The 22,880-nt window shown below is 38.3% G+C and overlaps 1 protein-coding gene across 3 annotated transcripts in view; it reads left to right on the forward strand.

The window, feature by feature from the left end:
• KIF16B (kinesin family member 16B) overlaps positions 1 to 22,880 on the forward strand; it is a 243,691-nt gene that overhangs the window by 52,416 nt on the left and 168,395 nt on the right. For all 3 annotated transcript variants that reach the window (XM_073339553.1, XM_073339554.1, XM_073339552.1), the window contains exons 8-12: positions 656 to 824; positions 989 to 1,120; positions 6,379 to 6,554; positions 9,592 to 9,657; positions 14,787 to 14,846. In XM_073339553.1, the coding sequence (XP_073195654.1) occupies positions 656 to 824; positions 989 to 1,120; positions 6,379 to 6,554; positions 9,592 to 9,657; positions 14,787 to 14,846 (603 nt within the window). The remainder of the gene's footprint in view (positions 1 to 655; positions 825 to 988; positions 1,121 to 6,378; positions 6,555 to 9,591; positions 9,658 to 14,786; positions 14,847 to 22,880) is intronic.

Raw genomic sequence — 22,880 nt, forward strand, 5'->3', positions numbered from 1 at the left:
ATTCCCAGTAGTAGTCTACCTTAGAAAAGGGAGTTTACTAATTTATTTTATTTTATGGGGCTAGTAGGCCTATGGAGAGTTTTATGGAAGGAAGGTAGCATATGGCATGGATGCAATTTTAATTTTTTCCATAGCATGTTGCAAAAAGTTGTGTATTTTGTTAAAAGTGGAATTACTCGGCTCCCAGCTTTTAGAGAAGGGTGGGAGGTAAGCCAACAAATGGTATCGGTATATTGTTCAAAGATGCTATATAAGTATGAAGGGGAAATCTGAGTGAAAAGTTTGTGTATGTAAAAACTGTAACACTGATAGTTAGTCAAAAATTTAATACAGATTTAACAGGTGAGTTTATTATACTTCTTTAAAATATCAGTACATTTTAAGACATTTGTGGTTGGTGTGTATATGTAAATAGCTTCAATGCTTGGAATATTCCTTATGAAAATTACTTAAATGAGTATTATGCAGCTGCTTGTCGACAGAACTCCTTTCTTTGGTACCTCGAATACATCTGACTTCTAAAGCTCTACTACTGTAAACAAATTTAATGTAATCTTAAAACATGACATGGAAGATACAAACTGAATTCAGTAATATTCTGGAACTTCATTGCTTAATCCATTATTTTTTATTTTCTTTTTGTATTTTTCTTTAGGCTAAATTTGATGCTGAAATGCCTTGTGAGACTGTTAGCAAGATCCATTTGGTAGATCTTGCTGGAAGTGAGAGAGCAGATGCCACCGGTGCTACAGGGGTTAGATTAAAGGAAGGAGGGAATATTAACAAATCTCTAGTTACTCTGGGAAATGTCATTTCTGCCTTAGGTATGTCTCTGTTTTCTTTCATGCTCAGTCCCCTTTCTGCATTAATATTTGTTTTTGCAGTTGGTTTGTGTTGAATCCACTGCAGTGGGTAATAGCTCAATGGTTTTTAATTTCTTAAAAAAATTAATCAATATACAGAATTGCTTTTTTCCCCTCTCTCTCAGCTGATTTATCTCAGGATGCAACAAATCCTCTTGCAAAGAAGAAGCAAGTATTTGTGCCTTACAGGGACTCTGTGTTGACGTGGCTGTTGAAAGATAGCCTAGGAGGAAACTCTAAAACGATAATGATTGCCAGTAAGTGTTTTAAATTACTTTTCTTCATTCTTAACACTTTATACAAATTAGCTGTAAATATTTTGATTCCAAATGCCTCATTAAGAAATGGTGTTGTTTACACCTTGTTAAATTAATGATTACTTTGCAGAGCAAAGCATTCTAATACAGTCCATACCCTTTCGTTAAGTGTTCTCTTCTTCATAAAGTATGATATAAACGCTGTTGTCCTTTAAAAAAAAAAATAATAATAATTGTAGGATGGATCCCTAGCTGTGGAACGAGGACATAAATATTTGTAAAAGCGGCAAAGAGTCCTGTGGAACCTTATAGACTAACAGACGTATTGGAGCATAAGTTTTCGTGGGTGCGAAAACTTATGCTCCAATACGTCTGCTAATCTGTAAGGTGCCACAGGACTCTTTACCGCTTTTACAGATCCAGACTAACACAACTACCCCTCTGATACATAAAAATTTGTATGCTTAAAAAAAAACAAACCCCAAACTATTTTATTACTAAATATATACAACCAAATTTTCAGGTAGACGTGAACAGTTGCACATATTTGTGTGTGCAAATCAGGTGTTTGCATGTGCATATCACTAGCTGTGTCTAACTGATCGTGTATGCCAAATATCTAGTTTATGTGCATTCACTGGGCACTTTATGCGTAAATTGTGTGTGCTCAAATGAATGTGCATGATTATGACCACCACTTTTAAAATCTGTAACAGAACTTTTTTGTTCCTTCTTTAGAAATTAATTTTCTGAATCTGTACTGTTTAGCTAATCTGATCAATTCAGGCTGAAATCAAACATCCCTATTTTGTGATTCATTTGCCTCCTAGACAACTCAGTTTATGTGTGTGTGTATGTGTGCGTGTGTTCACTGCTCTCATACCAGGCACCCTCTGTCTGTGATCTAAAAGTCAAGGCTTTTTTTCCCCTCCTTCTGGCTTGTATATCATCACCAGCAATAAAGATCCAGAATGTGAATATACCCCATAATTTTGTTGATGTGCGAGCTAGCTTACGTTCCCGTAACTATATTGTACCTGCAGCATTAATAGTAGAAAATAGTAATAAAGAATAGTTTGGTCTCATTTGACTCAGAATACACACAGGAGGCAGGTCTGTTGAGTAAGAATGTGCCATATCTACAGAGTTACTTTTCTGACATTAACAGAACTTTAATCTGTTGTGTTAAGCGTCATTATTTATAAGCTGCTCTTGTGAGAACTTTTTTACAGTTTAAACAGAAAGTTCAGTAATGGCTCTTTTCACTCAACAAACATTTACCTCTACATCACAGGGCGGATGTGCCATGGTCTCGCTTATCCCACAGTTCATCAGCCCATTGAAATGTCAAGTATGTTTCCAAACAAGATTATAAAGAAATAAAACGACAGTGAGATTGGGCTGTGTATGTTGCTTGTTTTTGTGTAGCAGAACTGAAGGGTGAAAGACAATGAAAAATTACTTTAACTGGTTTAGAGTAGCAGCCATGTTAGTCTGTACCCGCAAAAAGAACAGGAGTACTTGTGGCACCTTAGAGACTAACCAATTTATTAGAGCATAAGCTTTCGTGGGCTACAGCTCACTTCATCGGATGCATAGAATGGAACATAGACTAAGAAGATATAGATATACACATACAGAGAAGGTGGAAGTTGCCATACAAACTGTAAGAGGCTGATTAATTAAGATGAGCTCTTATCAGCAGGAGAAAAAAAACTTCTGTAGGGATAATCAAGATGGCCCATTTAGACAGTTGACAAGAAGGTGTGAGCATACTTAACATAGGGAAATAGATTCAATATGTGTAATGACCCAGCCACTCCCAGTCTCTATTCAAACCCAAGTTAATGGTATCTAGTTTGCATATTAATTCAAGCTCAGCAGTTTCTCGTTGGAGTCTGTTTTTGAAGCTTTTCTGTTGCAAAATTGCCACCCTTAAATCTTTTACTGAGTGGCCAGAGTGGTTGAAGTGTTCTCCTACCGGTTTTTGAATGTTGTTATTCCTGATGTCAGATTTATCCCTACAAAAGTTTTTTTTCTCCTGCTGATAAGAGCTTATCTTAATTAATTAGCCTCTTACAGTTTTTATGGCAACTTCCACCTTCTCTGTATGTGTATATCTATATCTTCTTAGTCTATGTTCCATTCTATGCATCCGATGAAGTGAGCTGTAGCCCATGAAAGCTTATGCTCTAATAAATTTGTTAGTCTCTAAGGTGCCACAAGTACTCCTGTTCTTTTTACTTTAATTGGGATTCTCACTTGTCCTTTGCTTATGCAAGTGCAGTGTAACTCATCTCAATCTTGGGTTCTCCTGTTACTGGGGGAAGCATCTGGAAGGTAACAGATAAAGTTATAGTTCTTCAGTGAGTACTACCTAGTTGACTGGTACTCCCAGGATAATTGCTTCCAGTTCATGATCTTTAAATCTTTTAAAAATCTGTGCCATTCCCTCACCAGGTGCTGTCTTTTTGGAGTATAAACAGGAGGTGTGGCCTCCAGCTCCATTTCGTCATTTCTGAATGCCAAAGTAACAGTCTGCTCACAACACTACTTGTTTCTTCATTTTGAGTATTTTTTACTGCTTGAGGTGTGTGTGTGTGTGTTCTTAAATTATCTAGTCAATCAGTTTCTTTTGTTTAAAAACAAGTTTTCAGCGACCGTGCCATTATGGGCATCATCCAGGATACTGCACTCTACGGGCTGCTTCCCCTTCTCCTACTGTCATTCCTTCTAGGCTGACTTCCTACCCTCCTGTGTAGTTCATCTCTCTCTCTCTCTCTCTCGTCTGACCTACATGGTGGAAGCATTTGAGAGCCCAGTGCTTGTAATGCTGTGATGTCTGTTACTGACACCTAAGTTTGGTGTCTAAGAAAGTCACACAGCCCAAATGTGTTTAGTCTGCCTCTTCTTTAACCAAACCTGCAAAGACCAGGAAGGCCACCTCATACTACAGATGGGAGAGTTTTTTTTAGGTCCAGTTGACTATTTTGGGAATCATATATGTTAAAAGTACCTAACACTTAATGGGCACCACTAGAAACAAATACAAAATAATTACAATCCTCTTTGCCTATTAAATACTATAAAGGATTTTTCCGTAAGGGAATTGTGACATTTCCCAGGATACAGTCTGGATGGTTGAATAGCTGTGTCCCCTTAGTTCTCCAATTGGGGTGCCTTTTATACTGCTTTGCTGTGAGAATAACCACTCCTGGTCTGTTTATACACAGCCTCTAGCATGCAAAATCACTCCCAGCTCAATTATAAGAATGCTTCCAGCCAGTCACTCCTGACTTATATTACAGGGTGACACCAGCAAATTCTCAGTTTCAGGCTTGTCCCCCAAAATGTGTGTCTTGTATTGCCCTGTACCCTCCTGCACAATACAGGCTCATAGAAAGTCTGTCATTTCGTTGTTAAAAAATAATATGCACAAACCCCGTTATATCAAATGGAGGTTTCCAGATGTGTCAGTTAAAACACACACTTGTTTAGATAAAACAATACGACCAGTTTATTAACTACTGAAAGATAGAATTTAAGTGATTAAAAGTAATGAGGGATAAAAGTAAAATTTGGTTACAAAGAAATAAAAGGTAAAACATGAATTAATACCTAACAAGCTAAGTGAATTTAAAGCAAAAGGTTTCTCTCCTCATATGCTTACAGCGGTCTGACTGGATTCCTTCAGCCAGGACCAGTCCCTCAGTTCAGTGATGCTCTTTTTGTCTTTCAAATGTTGATGCCGTGAGTAGAGATGAGGGGAGAGAGGTGATTTGGGGCCTCTGTTCCTTGTTTTCATCTTTCTCTCCTCTTCGAGAATCATCTCCAGCTGGGGATCAGACGATAGCAAGTCTGTCTGCCAGGATGTAAATTTCTCACTCACACCCTTCTAACTATCAAAGAATCATGGCTTAACCAGGTGATAGTCCATTTGAAGTTATTAACACCTGACTGAGCCATCAGTTTGCCTTTCTGTCTCTGAGGAACTGGTCTGGGCTGCTTTTCCAGATTTGGAAAGTGCCTTAGTAACATCAGACAATAGAATCTTATAACTTTACATAAAAATGTTCCCACATATTTTACCAGGACAATACTGATCCGCAAATTATGAGTTTTTAGTTTGTATTCTGCACAAAATTTATCATAGTTTTGTAAAAGTGGTGAACATAAGGGTACAATCTATCACAGGAATGAGTAGAATAAAGGAGTGATGATAGCATCTGTGGCAGTGTGTAGCATAAATGGACACAGAACAAGAGCTGAGGGAAATACATTCCATTCCCCTCCATCCCCAAATTTGTGAACCACTGACAAGGAAAAGCCCATACATTTGTGATAAACACAGAATGAGGCAAAGAGAAAATACCTCATTCTTCTACTGATGATTGTTTAGTTACTTTCTCAGAGCCCACATAGTCTCATTCTGCTATTCTGTTCAGTCTTATAAAGGTGTTAAACATCTTGTTAGTGAAGGTCAGTATCCCATCTCTTCTCTCGAGTAGTGTCCTATTTTCCTGTGCTATGATGATAGATACCACTATGGAATATCTGTCCCAAACCTTGCTACTCTACTTGTATTTGAGGATTCATTTTTTAAAAACCTTGGGAATATCTTGTCCATTTGCTTTTAGAAGCAGTAATGTATGGCTGCTATACTGGAAAAATATGTGAAGAAAACATTTATTGACATATTCAGTAAAATGTTCTTGTTCTTTCTCATTAAATTGCCTTTGTAGAAAAGCACTATTGGAGTCCTTTTGTGCATCATGTGAGCCTTGGAAGCAGTTAGTTCAAGGATAGTACTGTGTGCTGCCATATACCCACAGCTCAGCCCAAAGACCAAGTTTATAAGTGGGTGCTGTGGTTTCTTCTCTGTTCTTTTTTATGTCAAGGTATATCCTATAAATTCCTTTAAAAATGGACAATTAGTGTTGTCGTTTGCTTGAACCAACTTCCTCATTTGAAGATGGTATTGAGAATTAGAATAAACTGCTTTCTCCTGTTCTTGAGTTTGAACTCTGTTATATAGGGAATACATTCAAGGAGCATGGTATCCTCACCATTGAGTTGATGAACCTCTGAGTTTTATAAAAACCAGGTAGTTTGATGGCAAGATTTTTTTATAATCTCTGAATAATTGAGCTTGTTTTCTCTCCATCCAAAAGATGCCTATCTGACATATTAAATTACAAACCAACTTTATTAAGTGAAACATTTGGTGCTGGCTAAACTATTTCTGAATTAATTCTCAGCTATTTCACCTGCTGATGTCAATTATGGAGAAACCTTAAGTACACTTCGCTATGCAAATAGAGCCAAAAACATCATCAACAAGCCCACTATTAATGAGGATCCTAACGTCAAACTAATTCGTGAGCTGAGAGCTGAAATAGCCCGATTAAAAACCTTGCTTGCTCAAGGGAATCAGGTTAGTTTTAGATTTATGTAAAATTTTCGCTGAGTAACAGCATCTATTTCTAGATCCTAATGAGATCATTATCTTTTTTCATTATATTGACCTGAATAAACAAGCACTGTGAAGTCATGAATGAATGTAATTTTCTTCTTTGAATTGGCTTCCAATTGGCCAGTGTGATATCTGCTTTTGTGTAAAATTTTTTACCTCGCCTTGATATGATTAGAACATAATTATATGTTGTGGGTAAGTATTCACTGCAGCATATGGGCATTTAGGTGCACCACCCCATTAACAATAAAGAAATAGGTATGCCTAGCTTGGTGGGTTGAAAAGATACCCTTGTACATTTTTTTCAGCGCAAGAATATTCAAGATACCATAAAATATCTGAACACATACTTTGTAAATAAGATTAAATTCATGTTAAGACTTGTAAATATTATACTGTAGAGAAAGGTAGGGTATTTGAAAAGCTTGTAACCACAACGTCTTTGACTATGTAGTACTCCAGAGAGCAAATAGTGTGCTTAGCAAACATCTAAAAATATTGTTGATACCTCCATATAGTACAAAGTGCAAACTATGAATAAAATAAATTGATTATTCAATAAAGATGAAAGGACACATTCCACCCATTTTTCTCAGTCTTCAAATCAGAAAGTTCAGAACGTAAGACATTTAAATTTTATTAGAAAAATAGTTGTTTAATTAGTCTTGCTATTAGTCTGTTGCTGGTTATGTTTTAGGGAAGTGATTTTTTTGGACACCTAAAAGTATGGGAGTCTAATTAAAGATGGTAAAACTGGTTATATTTAGAAGAGAAACTCCAGGTTTTACATTTCTTTAACACTGAAGGTTTTTAATTTTACTATAGCAGAAAGTTTTTAAAAATAGTATTTGATATTGACTCCCATACTGCCAGACCTCTCACCTATTTTAGCAAGGTGACCATTTTTAATAGGTTAAGAAATTCCAGTTGTTAAACTCTATTTTAATTTGTTTATCATTTATGCGATGCTGCTTAACCTTCTAATTGCTGGACTGAACAAAACTTGTTTCCTTCTTAAAGACCATTTGTAAGAATCCAGGCTGGATTTGAAATATGTGATTCATTCAGCTACCAATGAACCAGTGAAGAAATTGTAGGTGTTACAGCTCTGTCCACCTAATAGTCACTCTAAATAACAACAATACGTTAATTCTATTGAAATGAATGTATATTTTTCATAAAGTTTCAGTGTCTGATTCCCTGAAAGGCGCCGTGCTGTTAAGTTCTGAGAAAAATGGAACGGTTAAGCCTAATCATACTGTAAATATAGATGTAAATATGAATTGATGACTCCATAGGTAAGGTTCACAGGAGTGTTCATCCCAGGACCCCTATTCAGTTGAGGAGTACTTGTCATCTTCAGTGCACAGTTTTGAGTGTCAAATATGCATATTAAGAGATCATATATAAAGAAGCACAGCTGCTTTGGAATTGTGCTTCATTCCATACTAAAGGTATTGTATGGAATGCTGGTTGGCATCAAAAGAATTCTCTATCCAGTACTAAGCAGTACAGTCCCTCTATTTTTTTGTATCTATTTATCCTTATTCTGTTTAGTTTTTGTTATCTCTTTTGGGTGCTGTAAACTAATTAACTTGAATATCTGTCTCTGGTGATTCTTGAAATTAAGGAATGTGATTTAAAGGTCTATAGTAGAATCTGGCTAATGGAGACTTCCAAACAATGCTATTGTGCGTTATCAGATTTTCTAATTGAACAAACATGATTGGGAAGGTGCAAATAAACTGTATTAAAAATTGTACTCTTTAATTTATTTTTATAAGTAAAAATAATTTCGTTTAATTATGGTATGAAATGTCCAAAGCTAGTCAGTGTAGTTTGGGACTTTTTCTAAAATAAAACAAAGTGAAAACGTAATTGTCCACAGTATCCTGCTTAAATATTTGCTGAGAAATGGGATGAGGTCCCCTTGCATATTTCGTGAAAAATATCAGGTTTGCGGATTACTAAAGGACATATTAGTACAATTCTACTGTATTGTAAATAGTAAAACTGAAAACACTCCATGAGGGTTGAATTACTCTGCTGTACTCTGTGCTTTGTCCTGTGCTTGTCTGGGGGAAAAGTTGAGTGATTTTGCTGGCAAGCTGACAATTTTTATTTCTGAAATATGGCTTGACTTTGCAAACTCTGGGTACACATATTTTAGACTGCTTTGAAGATCTAATACTTTGACATTGTTCCAAGGAGTAAAAGAGTAGATATCACAAAATAAATATGGCTATGCTATGAAGAATTCCAGAGAATGTCAAATCTTACGTTATAAATGTCTGTGAGGGATACAGGGCCAAGGAAGACTAAATTAATTGAATTTGTGCTGGTTGGTAAAACAGCAGGTGGTGGTAGTAAATGTGTACAATAGAATATAAATCCCTGTATAATTTCTTCTATGGAGAGTCTTTATATTCCCAGAATATTGTATTGCAAATGCCACCATGGCTCATTGATAATTATTTACCCAAAATCCAACACTAGTCAACGTTACAAAAATATAAGCAGTTTTCTTTGTTATATAAGTATTAGTAATTTTCATGTTCCACAATCAAATTAACAAGATATATTTTTGCAATACAAATGTCATACTCATAGAAATGTTTATAGCAGAATAGTTAAATAGACACTCATGCATAGGAAATTGTCATCTATTGCATTTCTAAAAAATTGATTTTGTAGAGCCAGTTTGTCAAAATGTTGTGCCTTCAGCAGAATATGAATGTAGACAAATCAGTAAAAGTGTGTATGTAAAATTAAAAAATAAAATTGTATTTCAAATTTATACTTTGACAAGATTGCCACTAATGTGAATGTTTTATATGGATAAAGATGAAATGTCATCCACTCCAGATAAAGACTAGAACAGGATATACTACACAAATTTATTAAAATACCTGCCCAATAATATTTCATGCCTTCTAATCCACCATCCATTGTACTGTTTATTTTCCTGTATACTGATGTGTATTGTTTTACAATTTAGATTGCACTCTTGGATTCTCCAACAGCTTTAAGTATGGAGGAGAAGCTTCAGCAGAATGAAGCAAGAGTAAGTTATAATTTGATATTTATTTTAGAGATAAATGTGGCCTGGATGCTGGAGCAATAACAGCTCATTTTCAGGAACTTTTTGGTATACACACTTATAAACACTGGCTTTAATGTTGTGGTTTGTTTGTTCATTTATTTTACAAAGCAGCATTTTCTTGAATTCAACTAGATGTAAAAACCTCAGATTTATTTTTTTTAACTTTTTATAATAAATTAGAATTTGTAATTTTATTACTTGTTACACTGTATTTCACATAAACAGTGCAACAGAAGAAAATACATTGTAAATACTCTTGCATGCTTTCTTGAAATATATTTAACTGACTCATGTTTGAATAATGGAAAATCTTGTTCCCTGGGCAAATCTCCTTTTCTCTTCTCTGTGTATATTAAAACTTTTTGAGAAAGGTAATAGTAGACTATAATATGGAGAGTCAGAAAAAGAATGCAATGCCCACAGAAAAATGCACATTAAATTCTGGTATAGTGTTGGACTAATTCATGTTTCTAGTTTCTAAACTTGCCATAATGTGTCCTAAGAATCTGGGGCAAGTTTTCAGGAAGTAATGTTGGTCTGCCTTCCGATCTGGTATAACCATATGCAAATGGTTATTTAGATACCTAATCAGCTATTTTAACGTGCAGTAGTGATAATTGAACATATAAGTCTAGACGTAATGAACCTATATCTTTCATATCTGAGAATTTAACCCTCTTAGTAAAGGATTAAGATCTGCTTCATGTTGCTCATATTTAGACAATAGCAGACTGTACAAAGAGGTAGCATTAATCAGATTTGTGAGGGAGGGGAGTATTTAGGATCTTTAAGGTAGGGTTGCTGGGCGTCTGGTTTTTGACGGGAACACCCAGTCGCAAAGGGACCCTGCTGGCTCTGGTCAGCACTGCTGACTGGGATGTTAAAAGTCCAGTTGGCCACTAGTAGTGAGGCAGGCAGGGTACCTGCCTAGCTCTGTATGGCTCCTGGGAAGCTGCCAGCATCTCTCTCTGGCTCCTAAGTATAGGAGCGGCCATGGGGGCTCTGCACGCTGCCCCCACCTTGAATCCTGGCTCCGCAGCTCCCATTGGCCAGGAACCACAGGCAAATGAGAGCTGCAGGGGTGGTGCCTGAAGTAAGCACCCGCACCCCAAACCTGGTCCTGCGCCCCAATCCCTCGCCCCAGCCCTGAGCCCCTTCCTGCCCTATGAACTGCTCAGCCCCAGCCCAGAGCCCTCACCCCCCTCCCACACCCTGACCTTCTGCCCCAGCCCAGAGCCCCCTCCCACACCCTGAACCCCTCATTTCTGGCCCATACCCCTTCACATGCCCCAACCCCCTGCCCCAGCCTGGAGCCTTATTCCACACTCTGAACCCCTTGGCCCAGTGCGGAGCCCCCTCTGCACCCCAAACCCCTCATCGCCAGCCCCACCGCAGAGCCCTCACCCCCTCTTGCACCCCCAACCCCCTGCCCCAGCCTAGTGAAAATGAGCGAGTGACTGAGGGTGGGGGAGAGCAAGCGACGGAGGATGGGGGATGGAGTGAGCAGGGACAAGGCCTCGGTGAAGGGGTGAATAGGGGGTGTGGAAAAGGTGTTCAGTTTTCTGCAAATAGAAACTTGCAACCCTACTTTAAGGATCAAATGTGGATGTATGGTCTTCTAAAAACTTTGGGCCAGTTCCTCTGCTGGTGTAAACTGGTATAATTCCATTGAAGCTGCCTGAGGATTTGGCTCATTATAATTACTCAGTCTGCTAAAATCTGTGGAATTAGTATATCTCCTTTAGGAAACACATTTTTGACTCAACTAATTGATACTATACGTTATCTCTTTGCATTATTATTATGACTCTTGATCATAATACTAATTTTTTAGGGCAAGTTGATGTCATCTGAAAAACTACTTTTACATTTTTGTTTAAAAAACATGAAACTACAAATTATCTAGGTTTCTCTCTTTTTTTTTTTTTTAAACTCAGGCTCTTTCAATGGGTTAAGCTAAATTTGATACCAGCATAGGCAAAATAGTAGATTCACTGGTGTAAAACCAAGGAGAATAAGGTCTCTTGTAAGCCATGTTTCTGCCTGGAGCACATTTATAATAGTTATCCTACACTAAAAAACTAGCTTTCTGTACTGTGTTCAGTACCTGTGGCGGAACGTGAATAATAGTAGTTTGAACATTAAGTTACAACAATGCTTTTCCTCCTTAAAATATTTGTTTAAAAATACTGATTAATATTAATTTAATCTGAATCACAGTTGAATAAATACACACAGCGTTCCCTGAGTATTGTTGTTACGAACGTTTAGGTGGGTAGTAGAAACTGCTAAATGTATGGTATTAATTGGAATATATTTTTCATGTCTGATAATATTCATTGCTTGTCCTATTCAGAAGTGTTGTCCTCACTATGTGGGATGTTTATCGAGTATGTTTTATTGTCCACTGTCAACCTCATTAATATGTTATGAGATTGTTGCTTAAGATAATTACCACAAGCATAATTACTGAATTACTGCAAATTCTTCGCACATATTAAAAAGGGTAAAGCTGTTCTATAACTGAATGGCTGTAATAGTGAATTTGATTCTACAGGTCTAAAGACTTTGTTACCATATTTAAATTGGCTAGTTCATAGTAGTTCTCTTGAAGGAATTAATTGCTGTGTTAGAGAAACTATTTTAAACAACTCATGTGCATTAAAAATTCTCCAGAAATGGTGAAGGTAGAGGTGATGAGCATCAGGATTCCCTTATATTTTTTTCTTTAAAAAACAAAAGAAAATATTGACAAGTCTAATATTCTGATTGTCAGCATTCTGGACCTAGGTGGCACAGTGGAGAGAAGTATTATCTTTTCCTCTCTGAGTTTAAATCCTAGGTTACAGGTGAAAATGAGCTACTCATTTCATTTATAATTTCAACTTATTCCCTGGTGGACAGTGGACCATATTATGTAACTACCACACAGTGCATCTTAATTTGTAGCCTGTCCACAAATAAAGCCGACTGTGAAACTGAAGGATATGGTTGCAAATCAAGATTGAGGTAATTTGGGCAGAGCTGTGAAGGGAAGCATTGCTATTTGTCCCTCCAAGTACATGATCAATTTACATATAAATCTTAAAGGAGACAGAAGCAGTTAGTCTTGAGTTTAAGCATTTCATCACTTGAAAGAAGATTCAGGTAGTAAAAGATGTATAAACTTAATTCCACGGTGAAAAAATCAAGAGAAGTAATTATCAAATATTGCTTGGGAATAAAAGACAGTGTCCGAGGACAGTGAACAATTTATACTGACTACATCCTTGTATGCATTATGTCAGCTATTTAGAGAGCCTGGGATAAGTGCTTTTTATGTATATAAATCAAAGAAATATAGCCTTCATCAGGGATTTCAGTTTTGAAATTTAATTTTTATCATAGGGAATAAGGTAACATGACAGGTTTGTCTTTGTACAGATATGCAGAGTTACACACGTCTAAGATTTCTTGAGCCATAATCTGACATATATTTATAATAGGCATTCTAGGATACTCTTATTATTAAGAATTTGAATTTTTTAAATTTAAGTATATAAACACTTCAAATAAAAAGATTTATACTCTTTAGTTTTTGTTCCTTGATTTTACATAGTCTTAAAGTGAATATAAATCCCATGCATTGGAGAGTGGAAACATAAAAATACAGTAAAAGCTGTGTTATCTGGCACTTTACCAGCCAGAAAGCTCTATAAACTGGCATTTCTGATCTTCATTGAAAGTCCAATTTATAGTCCGGTTAGCGCGGGGATGGCAGGCTCCCTATGTGGCTCCGCATGGCTCCCCGGAAGCGGCGACATGTCCCTGCTGCTCCTAGGCAGAGGAATGGCCATGAGGGGTTCAGAGTGTGGGAGGGGGTGTGCGGTGCAGGCTCTGGGAGGGAGTTTGGCTGCAGGAGGGGGCTTGTGGCCGGGGGTTGGGGTTTCGGGGTGCCGGATCTGGGAAGTGCTTACCTCGGGCGGCTCCCTGCTAACGGTGACATGTCTCCGCTGCTCCTAGGCGGAGATGTGGTTAGGTGGCTCTGTGTGCTGCCCTGCCCTGTGTGTTGGCTCCGCAGTTCCCATTGTCCAGGAACCATGGCCAATGGGAGCTGTGGGGGTGGTGCCTGTGGGCGGAGGCAGCATGCAGAGCCAGCATGCAGAGCCGCCTAGCTCCCCGTCCACCTAGGAGCAGCAGGGACATGTCGCTGCTTGTGGGGACCTGCCTGAGGTGAGTGCCACCTGGATTTGGCACCCTGCAGCCCTCCTGCGCCCTAACCCCTTGCTCCGAGCCCCCTCCCGCAGCCAATCTCCCTCCCTGAGCCCCCTCCCACACCCAGACCCTTACTCTTACACCCTCTTAGTTAACCGGAATTTTTCTGGCACCCCCCACCCCATTCCTCCAACATGCCAGATCAGAAAGCTTTTACTGTACCACAAAAACATTTCTGTAATTATTAGCTTTTGTAAACCTTTTTGGACAACGTATGGCCTGAATCATGACTACTCTTACCTTACCTTGCATAATCACAGTGACAGTTGATTCTAAAATTATTCCAGTTCATTATAAAATTTGGGTATAACCTTTAACTCATTCTGTGGCTGTAGATTTCATAGGATTGACTAAGCACGGCACGTAATAAATCCTTTTATTTGTTCAGAAATTACCTGCCATTATTTTAAATGACCATCCCTTTACATCCTTGTTCTTATGAAACATTACAAATTGGAGTTTTCACTACATCCTTTGTAATCTTAAATATCTTTTCCTTTCTAAAAAGATGAAAAATCAGAGTTATGATAGCCTATTGTTTTTGTCGTCTTGCTGTATATTTGGCAAATAATTATTACAAACGAATCCGTAAGTAGCACAGTGGCCACTTAAACAGGGGAAAGTTTAAGTGGCCACTGTAACAGATTGTGGTGAAATTGAATTATTATCCCAATATTAGAAGTGGAATCAGTTGCAGGGAGCAACAAACTTGGCAAATATTTGGCATTTTAAGTTGTTCTCTGAAATTTTGTGCCAAGCCCTTTGTGAGAGTAAGTGTGGTATTTCAAACAAGACTAGTTTAATATAGGATGTTATCTTTTTGTTTTATTTCATAGGTACAAGAGCTGACCAAAGAGTGGACAAACAAGTGGAATGAAACCCAAAATATTCTAAAAGTAAGGATCAGTTAAATGCACCATTTTCTCATTTGACATTTTAAGTAAACTTGTAGAAATGCATTTTTTTTTCTTTAAAATAGGGTACTGGAGTTAACTGTTGTATTCTATTTTAAATGTTGTGTTACCAAAAAAAAGTGTGTGTGTGTGAACGTCAGTCTGACTTGACTATTTTGAAAATAGCTTTTTGCGTAAAAGCTCATGAATTTTTATATTTTCAAATAAAATTTAATAGGCCTACAGCACAACCTGTTCAATTATTTTACTGATGCTGGATCATTTCCATCTTGGACTTTGCCAAAAGGGAGATCTGTTTTGAATATTTCAAACATTTAATCTGCTTTTACTGAGCTCTGTGAAAAGAAACCACCTTCTGCTTTTCTCTGTCCTTTGTGTGGTGACCTCCCATGGCAGTCGGTGGCACAGTTACTATATATATTATGTTAGTGGATACTGAGACAGGTTTTGGAATTTCTGAGTGGCTAAGTTTAGGTTCCAGATTTGCTTTTTAACTTTATTTCAGTACTAATGTAGTAGTGTTTAGCAGAAATTGTTGAAAGATTTCCTTCCAATCTATGTTACCATTATATCCAATCTTAGACTATCCAAGCTTAATTAAATACTTGTTCAAATTTTTTATTCTCCCCCTTATGTCTGCTGCTGCCAGCTTTTGTAAAGACTGGCCATCTAGATTTGTATGAAAACATTAGGGGGAAAGTGGTACAATTATTTGACAGCATGCCCACTAAGAAAAAGCACATCTTATTCTAAAATAGCTTATAAAATTGGAAGAGACTTTCAATGGGACTTGTGCTTCTGAATCTCTTAGGTGCTTTTGAAAACATCATCCAGAATAGGTGTTCTCTGTGTAATCTTTTATTACAAATTCTGTTTATAATCTGAATTGCTAAACCTTAATCTAAATCTCTTGCCTCATTCTATCTACATAGGTTTTCTAGTGCTAGTTGACTATTGATGAGTGACACTTTGAACTGCTATTTTTAACAGACTAATTTTCTGATGTTATCAGTCCAAAGTATAAGAATCTCTCTCTCCACTTGATCTCTCACACGATAAACCATAGCATTTCTTGCCAAACACCTTTAGTTGATCGATTAAATTAAATCTTAAAATTTTAGTCTAGTACTTGTTTAGTCCTATCTATATACATATGCTGAATGCACAGTTGCTGATGAGTTCTGAAAATAACACAAGCAAATAATTGAAGAGGAGATCCCAGAATTCTATCTTATGACCCTGATGTGAGCCTTTTTTTTTCTTCTCTTATTGATTTTGCTATGCATCACTTTTTGATTCCTTAGCTTCAGTATTTCATAGTTCATCCCTGGGCCTTTTACTCATTATCTGACTAGCCATGCTTCAAAATAAAATACAGGTAATTTGGAGTGTGGTACAGAATTGGAAACTGCCTGGCAGATGCTTTGACAAAATGGACTAATTTTGTTTAATGTCTGTCTGGAAATTGAGCTGGGACTTCATATGTACATATTCCTCAGAGATTTTTGTTCCAATTTTTCCACTGTTAGGTTTCTCCATGGTATCCTACACAGAGCTCTGTGTAAGATCGAAAGTTTGTCCCTCTCACCAACAGAAACCGGTCCCATACAAGATGTTACCTCACCCACCTTGTCTCTCTAATTTGACTAGCAGCAATCATCAAAATACTCCTGTCCTTGGAAAAATGGAAATCTATAAAAAGATTTGCTGGTTTATCTGCTGTGTTTTACACCACCACCTTAATAAAGAAATTGATTTTCTGTAATATTAATATTAAAGATATTCACATGTATTGGGAAAAATGAAATTGAAATTTGTTTTTAAAAATTATGGGCCAAAATAAAAGAACAAATTAGAACACCTCACATATGGGCTTTAGAACCGTCACTGGCTCCCCACCTAATCGCAGATCCAATTCTAAGTTCGATCCTAATCTACAAAACCCTGGGTAGGCTGGGACCTGGGAATAGTAGAGAGAGTTTTTCCCACCAACAATCCATCCATCCATCCATACAGCTGCATTCATTGAAGGTTAAAAAACTATTGAATGGAATGTTGATAATAAAAGGTCCTAAGTACAGAATTCACTACCAAAAGAGATTAGAATGGGCCCAAATTTTACAATATTTGGTGCATGTTACAGAACCCTATCTCCTCTCAGGCCTTCCCCATTATACCAGAGCTGAATTTTCAGGTATTCCTCCAAAGCTTTTCTCTATCTTCTATAGTACAGTGATTCTTGAACTGTGGTTTACTGAGCATTCCAGGTAATCTTTGGAGTTGATTTTTGTCACAAAAGTGAAGCATTTGTCAGTTGTCAAGCAGAAATGTTTCCTGCTCTATAGAAGTAGCGTTGGACCCTTCTGGACTTCCAGCTCCCAAAGGTTCTTTTTGAGAGTGCAGAAAACTGAATACTCCTTTATATTTTTTGCAGCTGCTTATTGTATGCCTTTTCTAGCTGTCCTTTTGATGTAAATTTAGACTTGATCAACTTTGCCAAAGAAACATAATTGGAGGGCTTGCAAATATATGAGACAGCAGAATTAACCTAGCACAGTGACCTAGGAAAGTTAATAGTAGGAAATGCGTGCAAAGACCAGTATTGATACTAATACAATGTGCAGTCCTACACCTAGGAAGAGGAAATAAACATCACAGATCCAAAATATGGAGACAACAACCCACAGCCACACCCATTCCATCGAAGAAGCTTATTTCCACCCTGTCTTTAAAGGTTTCCCAAAATCATGTTGTTAGGATTTGGGGTATTGAGAAGGGAATATTCCACTAGAAGTTTATCTATAGGGGTAGTTCAAAATGTATATGGGAATTGAAGCTGGTGCAGAGTTCAGTGGCCTGCTTGGAAAGTGGTGTTTGTTATGAGCTTTATGACCTGCACATGTTTTCTGGTTTCTGGATTGAAATTTTTTTCCAGCTGTTGTTGATTATTGTTGATGGCCTCAGGGCTGCCCTGCAAGTGTCCCCTCACCTTAGTTTCCTTCTTCAAATAAACTTAGAACTGCCTTTTGGAGTATATAAATAGGCTTTTTCTGGGATTAATTTATTATCAACAGTCCCACTACCATAAACCAGAATCTCCCCAGCACAGTCCAAATAGTACATTCATCACAACAATCCAGCATCAAGTATGGCTTCGGCATCTCCCACAGTGCCCCAGCTGAGCCCCTTTAGCAGGTGTATTTCTCTGCCCTGTGTCCTTCTCGTGTAGAGTTCTAGCTTTTGCCTAGAGACATCAGTGGGCTCACTCCCTCTATCATTCCCCATCTTCAGTCCTCTCCACCCTCTGGCTTCAGCTCTCCAGCTCAGAAAGCCAGCAGACCTCTCCCTCTGCTGCTCTTAGTTGTTAGACCCAGGTTCTCTGGCCTGGGGAAGTTTGTGGGTGACCCCCTGACTGCTTTCTGCTTTCATCAGTCTGATCTGGCTCCACTGCTCAACCAGGGAACTCCCTCATTCAGGAGCATCCCTTCCCTGAAGCTCCCAGCCCATATCTGCCCTTCCTCTGAGGTTTCTTTACTCTCATGACTGGACTGTCTTTCTTCTCTTAATTCTGGGTTCTAAACTTTCCCTCTAAGCTCCTTCTCAGGACTCTGGACTTCTATTTATAACTGCCAGAGGCAGCCCCACCTTCCTGTTACACCAAACTAGGCGCACCTGGACTGGTACAGGAGAGCTGAGCCTAATTTTGTTTAAGGGGCCAGCTATCCTGTTGTTATGACCTATAAAGCCCTAAATGTTGTGGGGGACACTATGTTGAAGGACTTGTCTACACAAACAGTGAGCCCACCACAAACTGGGGCATGAATCTAAGCCCTACTAGCCTGCCTCATGCTAATCATTCGTTAGTTTGCTTTGATCTAGTCCCATTTCAAAATGGGGTAGATCAAAGCAAGCTAAGGAACGTAACTTAACAGTGGCCACATGAACAGTTAATGTGCAGCAGGCTAGTGCAGAGTAGATTCACACTCCAGTTTGCAGTGGACTAACTGTTTATGTAGACAAGCTGTAAGAGACTTTCTGTGATGTATTGCTAAAGTTTCAATCAGCAGGGCATTCTCCATTAAAGCCTTTGGAAGTTGTTTCTTCTCTAGGTCTGGAAGAGCCCATGTTCTTTCATCTTCAGGGTGTAAGGCTCACCTTTTCTCCCTTGCTGGGTGGGGGTGAGGTTTGATTCTTATGTGGACTCTGTGAGAAAGTCAGTTAACTTGTTATGCTTATATTGTTGCTGGGTTATTTGATTTAGTCTGGGGTAGCATGTCTGTTTTTTGTGTATTTTTAGGAGATTATTGGAGAGCTCAGAATTGGGTGGGACTTTTACTGTAGTTTTGTAAACTCTTGAAGAAATAAAATATTAAAATGTTTGAGAACTCTCTCCTGTCATGTATGGAAAAAAATGACATTATATTGAAAATGTCTCCCATATCCATTATCAAATGTTGGATAAGGAGAGGTAAAAAGATCAAAAAAAGTCATGTAATACTAAATGTGGAAAGGGAAACAAAATGGCAATAAAATGTCAGTGTTGGGAAGTTAAGCTTTCAAAAGTTAGGAACCTCCAAAAACAGAGTTTTCCCCACAGCTTGATCTTGGCTATATTATATCCTATATATTTTATAGCCTATGTTATTACCGTCATGTATCAATTTACACTTTACAAGAAAAATAGGATTGAAAATGTCACATCTGTGAAAAAGGCAAAGTTAGAGTTGCAGTGGAAGCTTACTTTTTTTTTTTTTTTTTTTTTACAATTTCTTGACTTTTTTGAGAGCTTGAGTTCCCTCCCAACTTTAAAATGTCGCTTTAGTACAGCGGTCAGCAACCTTCGGCACACAGTCCATCAGGATAATCTGCTAGCGGGCCATGAGACATTTTGTTTACATTGACTGTCTGCAGGCACAGACCCCCGCAGCTCCCAGTGGCCGCGGTTCACCGTTTCCAGCCCATGGGAGCTGTGGGAAGTGGCAGGCTGCAGGGAAGTGCTGATCTACACTACAGCTGTAAATCGACCTAAGTTATGCTACTTCAGATGCTCTCCTGATGACGTACCTTATGCTTCTCGGGGAGCTGGAGTGCGGAAGTCGATGGGAGAGCGCTCTGCCATCGACTTTGTGGGTCTTCACCAGACCCACTAAATGGAACTGCTGCATCTATTGCAGCAGCTCTGACCTAGGTGTAAGTATAGACACGGCCAAAGTCAGGGTCTGTTTTAGCACCCCGTGTCCCAGCAGTTGTCTTGTTTCTGGGAGGGTTGTGTGGTGGTGAGTTGAATCTAGTGTTGAGAAGCCTTGTTTACACTGTGGACTTTTTGAAATTCTCCCACTGCTTCAAGCATTAGGGAAATTGATTGGTGGTAGAGCTGGGTCTCCCAACTTTATCACGTCTTATGATATGTGATGTTTTTCTTTAATCCAATTCACCAGAAAGAGTGGTGATGAAATGGAAATCTCAGTGTTTTGGGGGGTTTTTTAAGTAAGCTCCTAGCTCTTGTGTTTGGGGAGAAAAGCTTCAAAAATGAATCTAAAATTCACTGTCTTAAACTCATAAGATTTTAAAAATAATCTCATGGTGTTTGGAGGCCTGACTCAAGATTATTGGAGACTGGGGTTGTCAATGTTGTAGAACAGTAATGGTAGAATTTAGAAAAATCCTGATGTAGACACAGCCTAAGGGAACTAAGCAGATTCAAACCAAGGCTTTTCTCCCTCTCCATGGTGCTTCAAGGGAAGATGCCCTGTCAGGGAACACAGGTTTTTGGGGAGCCCTGCCTCTGGGAAAAGCAGGGGAGAAAAGAATCTGGGCAGTAACTTCTAGTGGTAATGTAAATCCATTGTCCTACCTGCTACCTTCTTCCAGTTACCTTCCTCCTTCCCCTACTTCCTCAAGTAATAGGGGTTAATTGTCCATTCTTTCTTAAACAAGGTTCATCTGCTGCTTATCCTGGGTTAGGAGGTATGTTTTTCTGATTCTTCCATTGGTACCTGATGGTAGATGGTGCTGGAGTGTTTCCTGGTTCCCTCCCTTTTTAATCCAGTTTTCGGGTGCCTGAGAGTGCTTGATCCTCTTCCTTCCACCCAAGCTAGCTCTACAGAGGTTCCTGGTACTGCTTGCTCCCTGCCCTGTAGTGGCTGAAACTAACTGGTTTGTAGAACTAAATTGCTTTTTGCCCTTACATGCTCTACCACCCATTCTTCCAAAGCTGCTGAGCTTGTAAATTCCTGTCACCAAATATCTGTTGTTAACTACTGCTAACATATGTCCACTATATGCAGGTGTACGTCTAATATCCTAATGCTTTCTACTTTTTATTATGCTCAGTCCCACATTTTCCAATATTTAATGTTTTTAAAAGGATTTTTTTTCAGCCTTTAGCAGAGTGTACAGCTTCTTAAGGTCTATTCACACATCCAATTTGAAATATTCAAATTTGGAAGTTTTTGTATTATCTTCACAATACATCATTAATGTTTAACTCCACAATGATTGATGGGATTTTACTCAAACATTCTAAAATGGAGACCAAGTATAGAAAATTTCAATCTAAATGATGAATGCTTCAGAAAGTTGTTAGCATATGAAAATAAAACTCGAAAATGTTTTGCAGCACCATAGCAGTTGTAACAGCTATAATGCTGTGTGTGTAACTTAAACTTGAGCATCACAGTGTTCTGCCTGCATATTGCATGCAGCTATATAACGTGTTTACTATTTCGTTCTCTTTCTGCTCTGCGTTTTTGTAGGATTCATATGTTTAATATGTATCACTAATGATTTCCCACACTGAACTGTGACAGTGTGCTTATTCAAATTGAACATCATGAACTCTTTTGTCTGCTAGTCCTGCTAGTCTTTATAGAACTCTTTGGATTTGATTTTGGTCCCACCTAGTTTGGTATTGCACCCAAACTTTGGCATGTTGGGCCCAGTCATCCCAACTACCTCATGTGGACAGGGGCCAGATCAGATGTTTTTTGGGATGGGGGATATAAAGAGTGGGAGCAGCTAGTCTGGAGAGTGATTCTTTCTTCCCTTGATTCTGAGGAAGCCCCTTTGCTGGTAGATTGCAAGGGTTGGGCCCTAGTAATCAAGAAAAGCTTTGATTGTGTATTTTGGGGTGTATTATAGCTGCTATACGGATTTATACCTGCTGGGTATCTGACAGTATCCTACATGGCAATGGCCTGTAGCATTGGTGAGACACGTGAAAACCCTATTGGGGTAAGGGAGGATTTAAGAACAGTTTCATGAGAAAACACCATGGGAGCATAGCACTTAAGAGGGGCCATGCTAACATGTGGAGGGGTTGCCGTCACAGCTGTGCTGGGCTTCTGAAGATTCATATGGATCTTGGGTTGTCTGGTGATTTATAGAGCCAAACTCCCTCTTCATTATCTGTGATGGAAAGATTAGGAGGAAACTCCACAAATTGGCTTTTAGATATTTTCCCTATCTCTTCAGGAGCATCTGTTGCCTTTCTATCATGTTAGTTTCTTGGCATCATTAAATTCTGTCTAGAATGAAAAGCATTAGTTTTGATGCTGAGCCTTGTGGCTTTTCCATTCACTGGCATCCTTGTACTTGAAAACAGCTCACAGTAATTTAGTATTACAATCTGACTTTGTAATCTGGTTATAAGAATCTGCCCTTGGTCACTTTAGCTAATTCAAGGAGAATGCTTTTCATGCCATATTTAATAACCTTATGTATATGTTGTTAGTATTGTGTAAAATGTGGCTTTGAAATCCAAGTAGATTATGTTGATTGTTTAAACCCCATCTGCTTTGTGTCTTCTCCACAAATGTCATCAGCATTGTCAAGAGAAGACTTGCAAATTATGAAACAATGCTGCTTAATATTTGCTGTCATATTTTTAGGTGTCCTGTATCAACATCTCTTACTACCTTTTGAATTTTGCTTACATCAATGTCAGTCTTAAAGGTTTTGACTCTTGCCTGTTCCCGTTCTGAAAAATTAGGATTGTTTGCTCTCCTCTGTACTTGG

Source organism: Lepidochelys kempii, chromosome 3 (genome assembly GCF_965140265.1).
Source record: "Lepidochelys kempii isolate rLepKem1 chromosome 3, rLepKem1.hap2, whole genome shotgun sequence".
Lineage (NCBI taxonomy): Eukaryota > Metazoa > Chordata > Testudines > Cheloniidae > Lepidochelys > Lepidochelys kempii.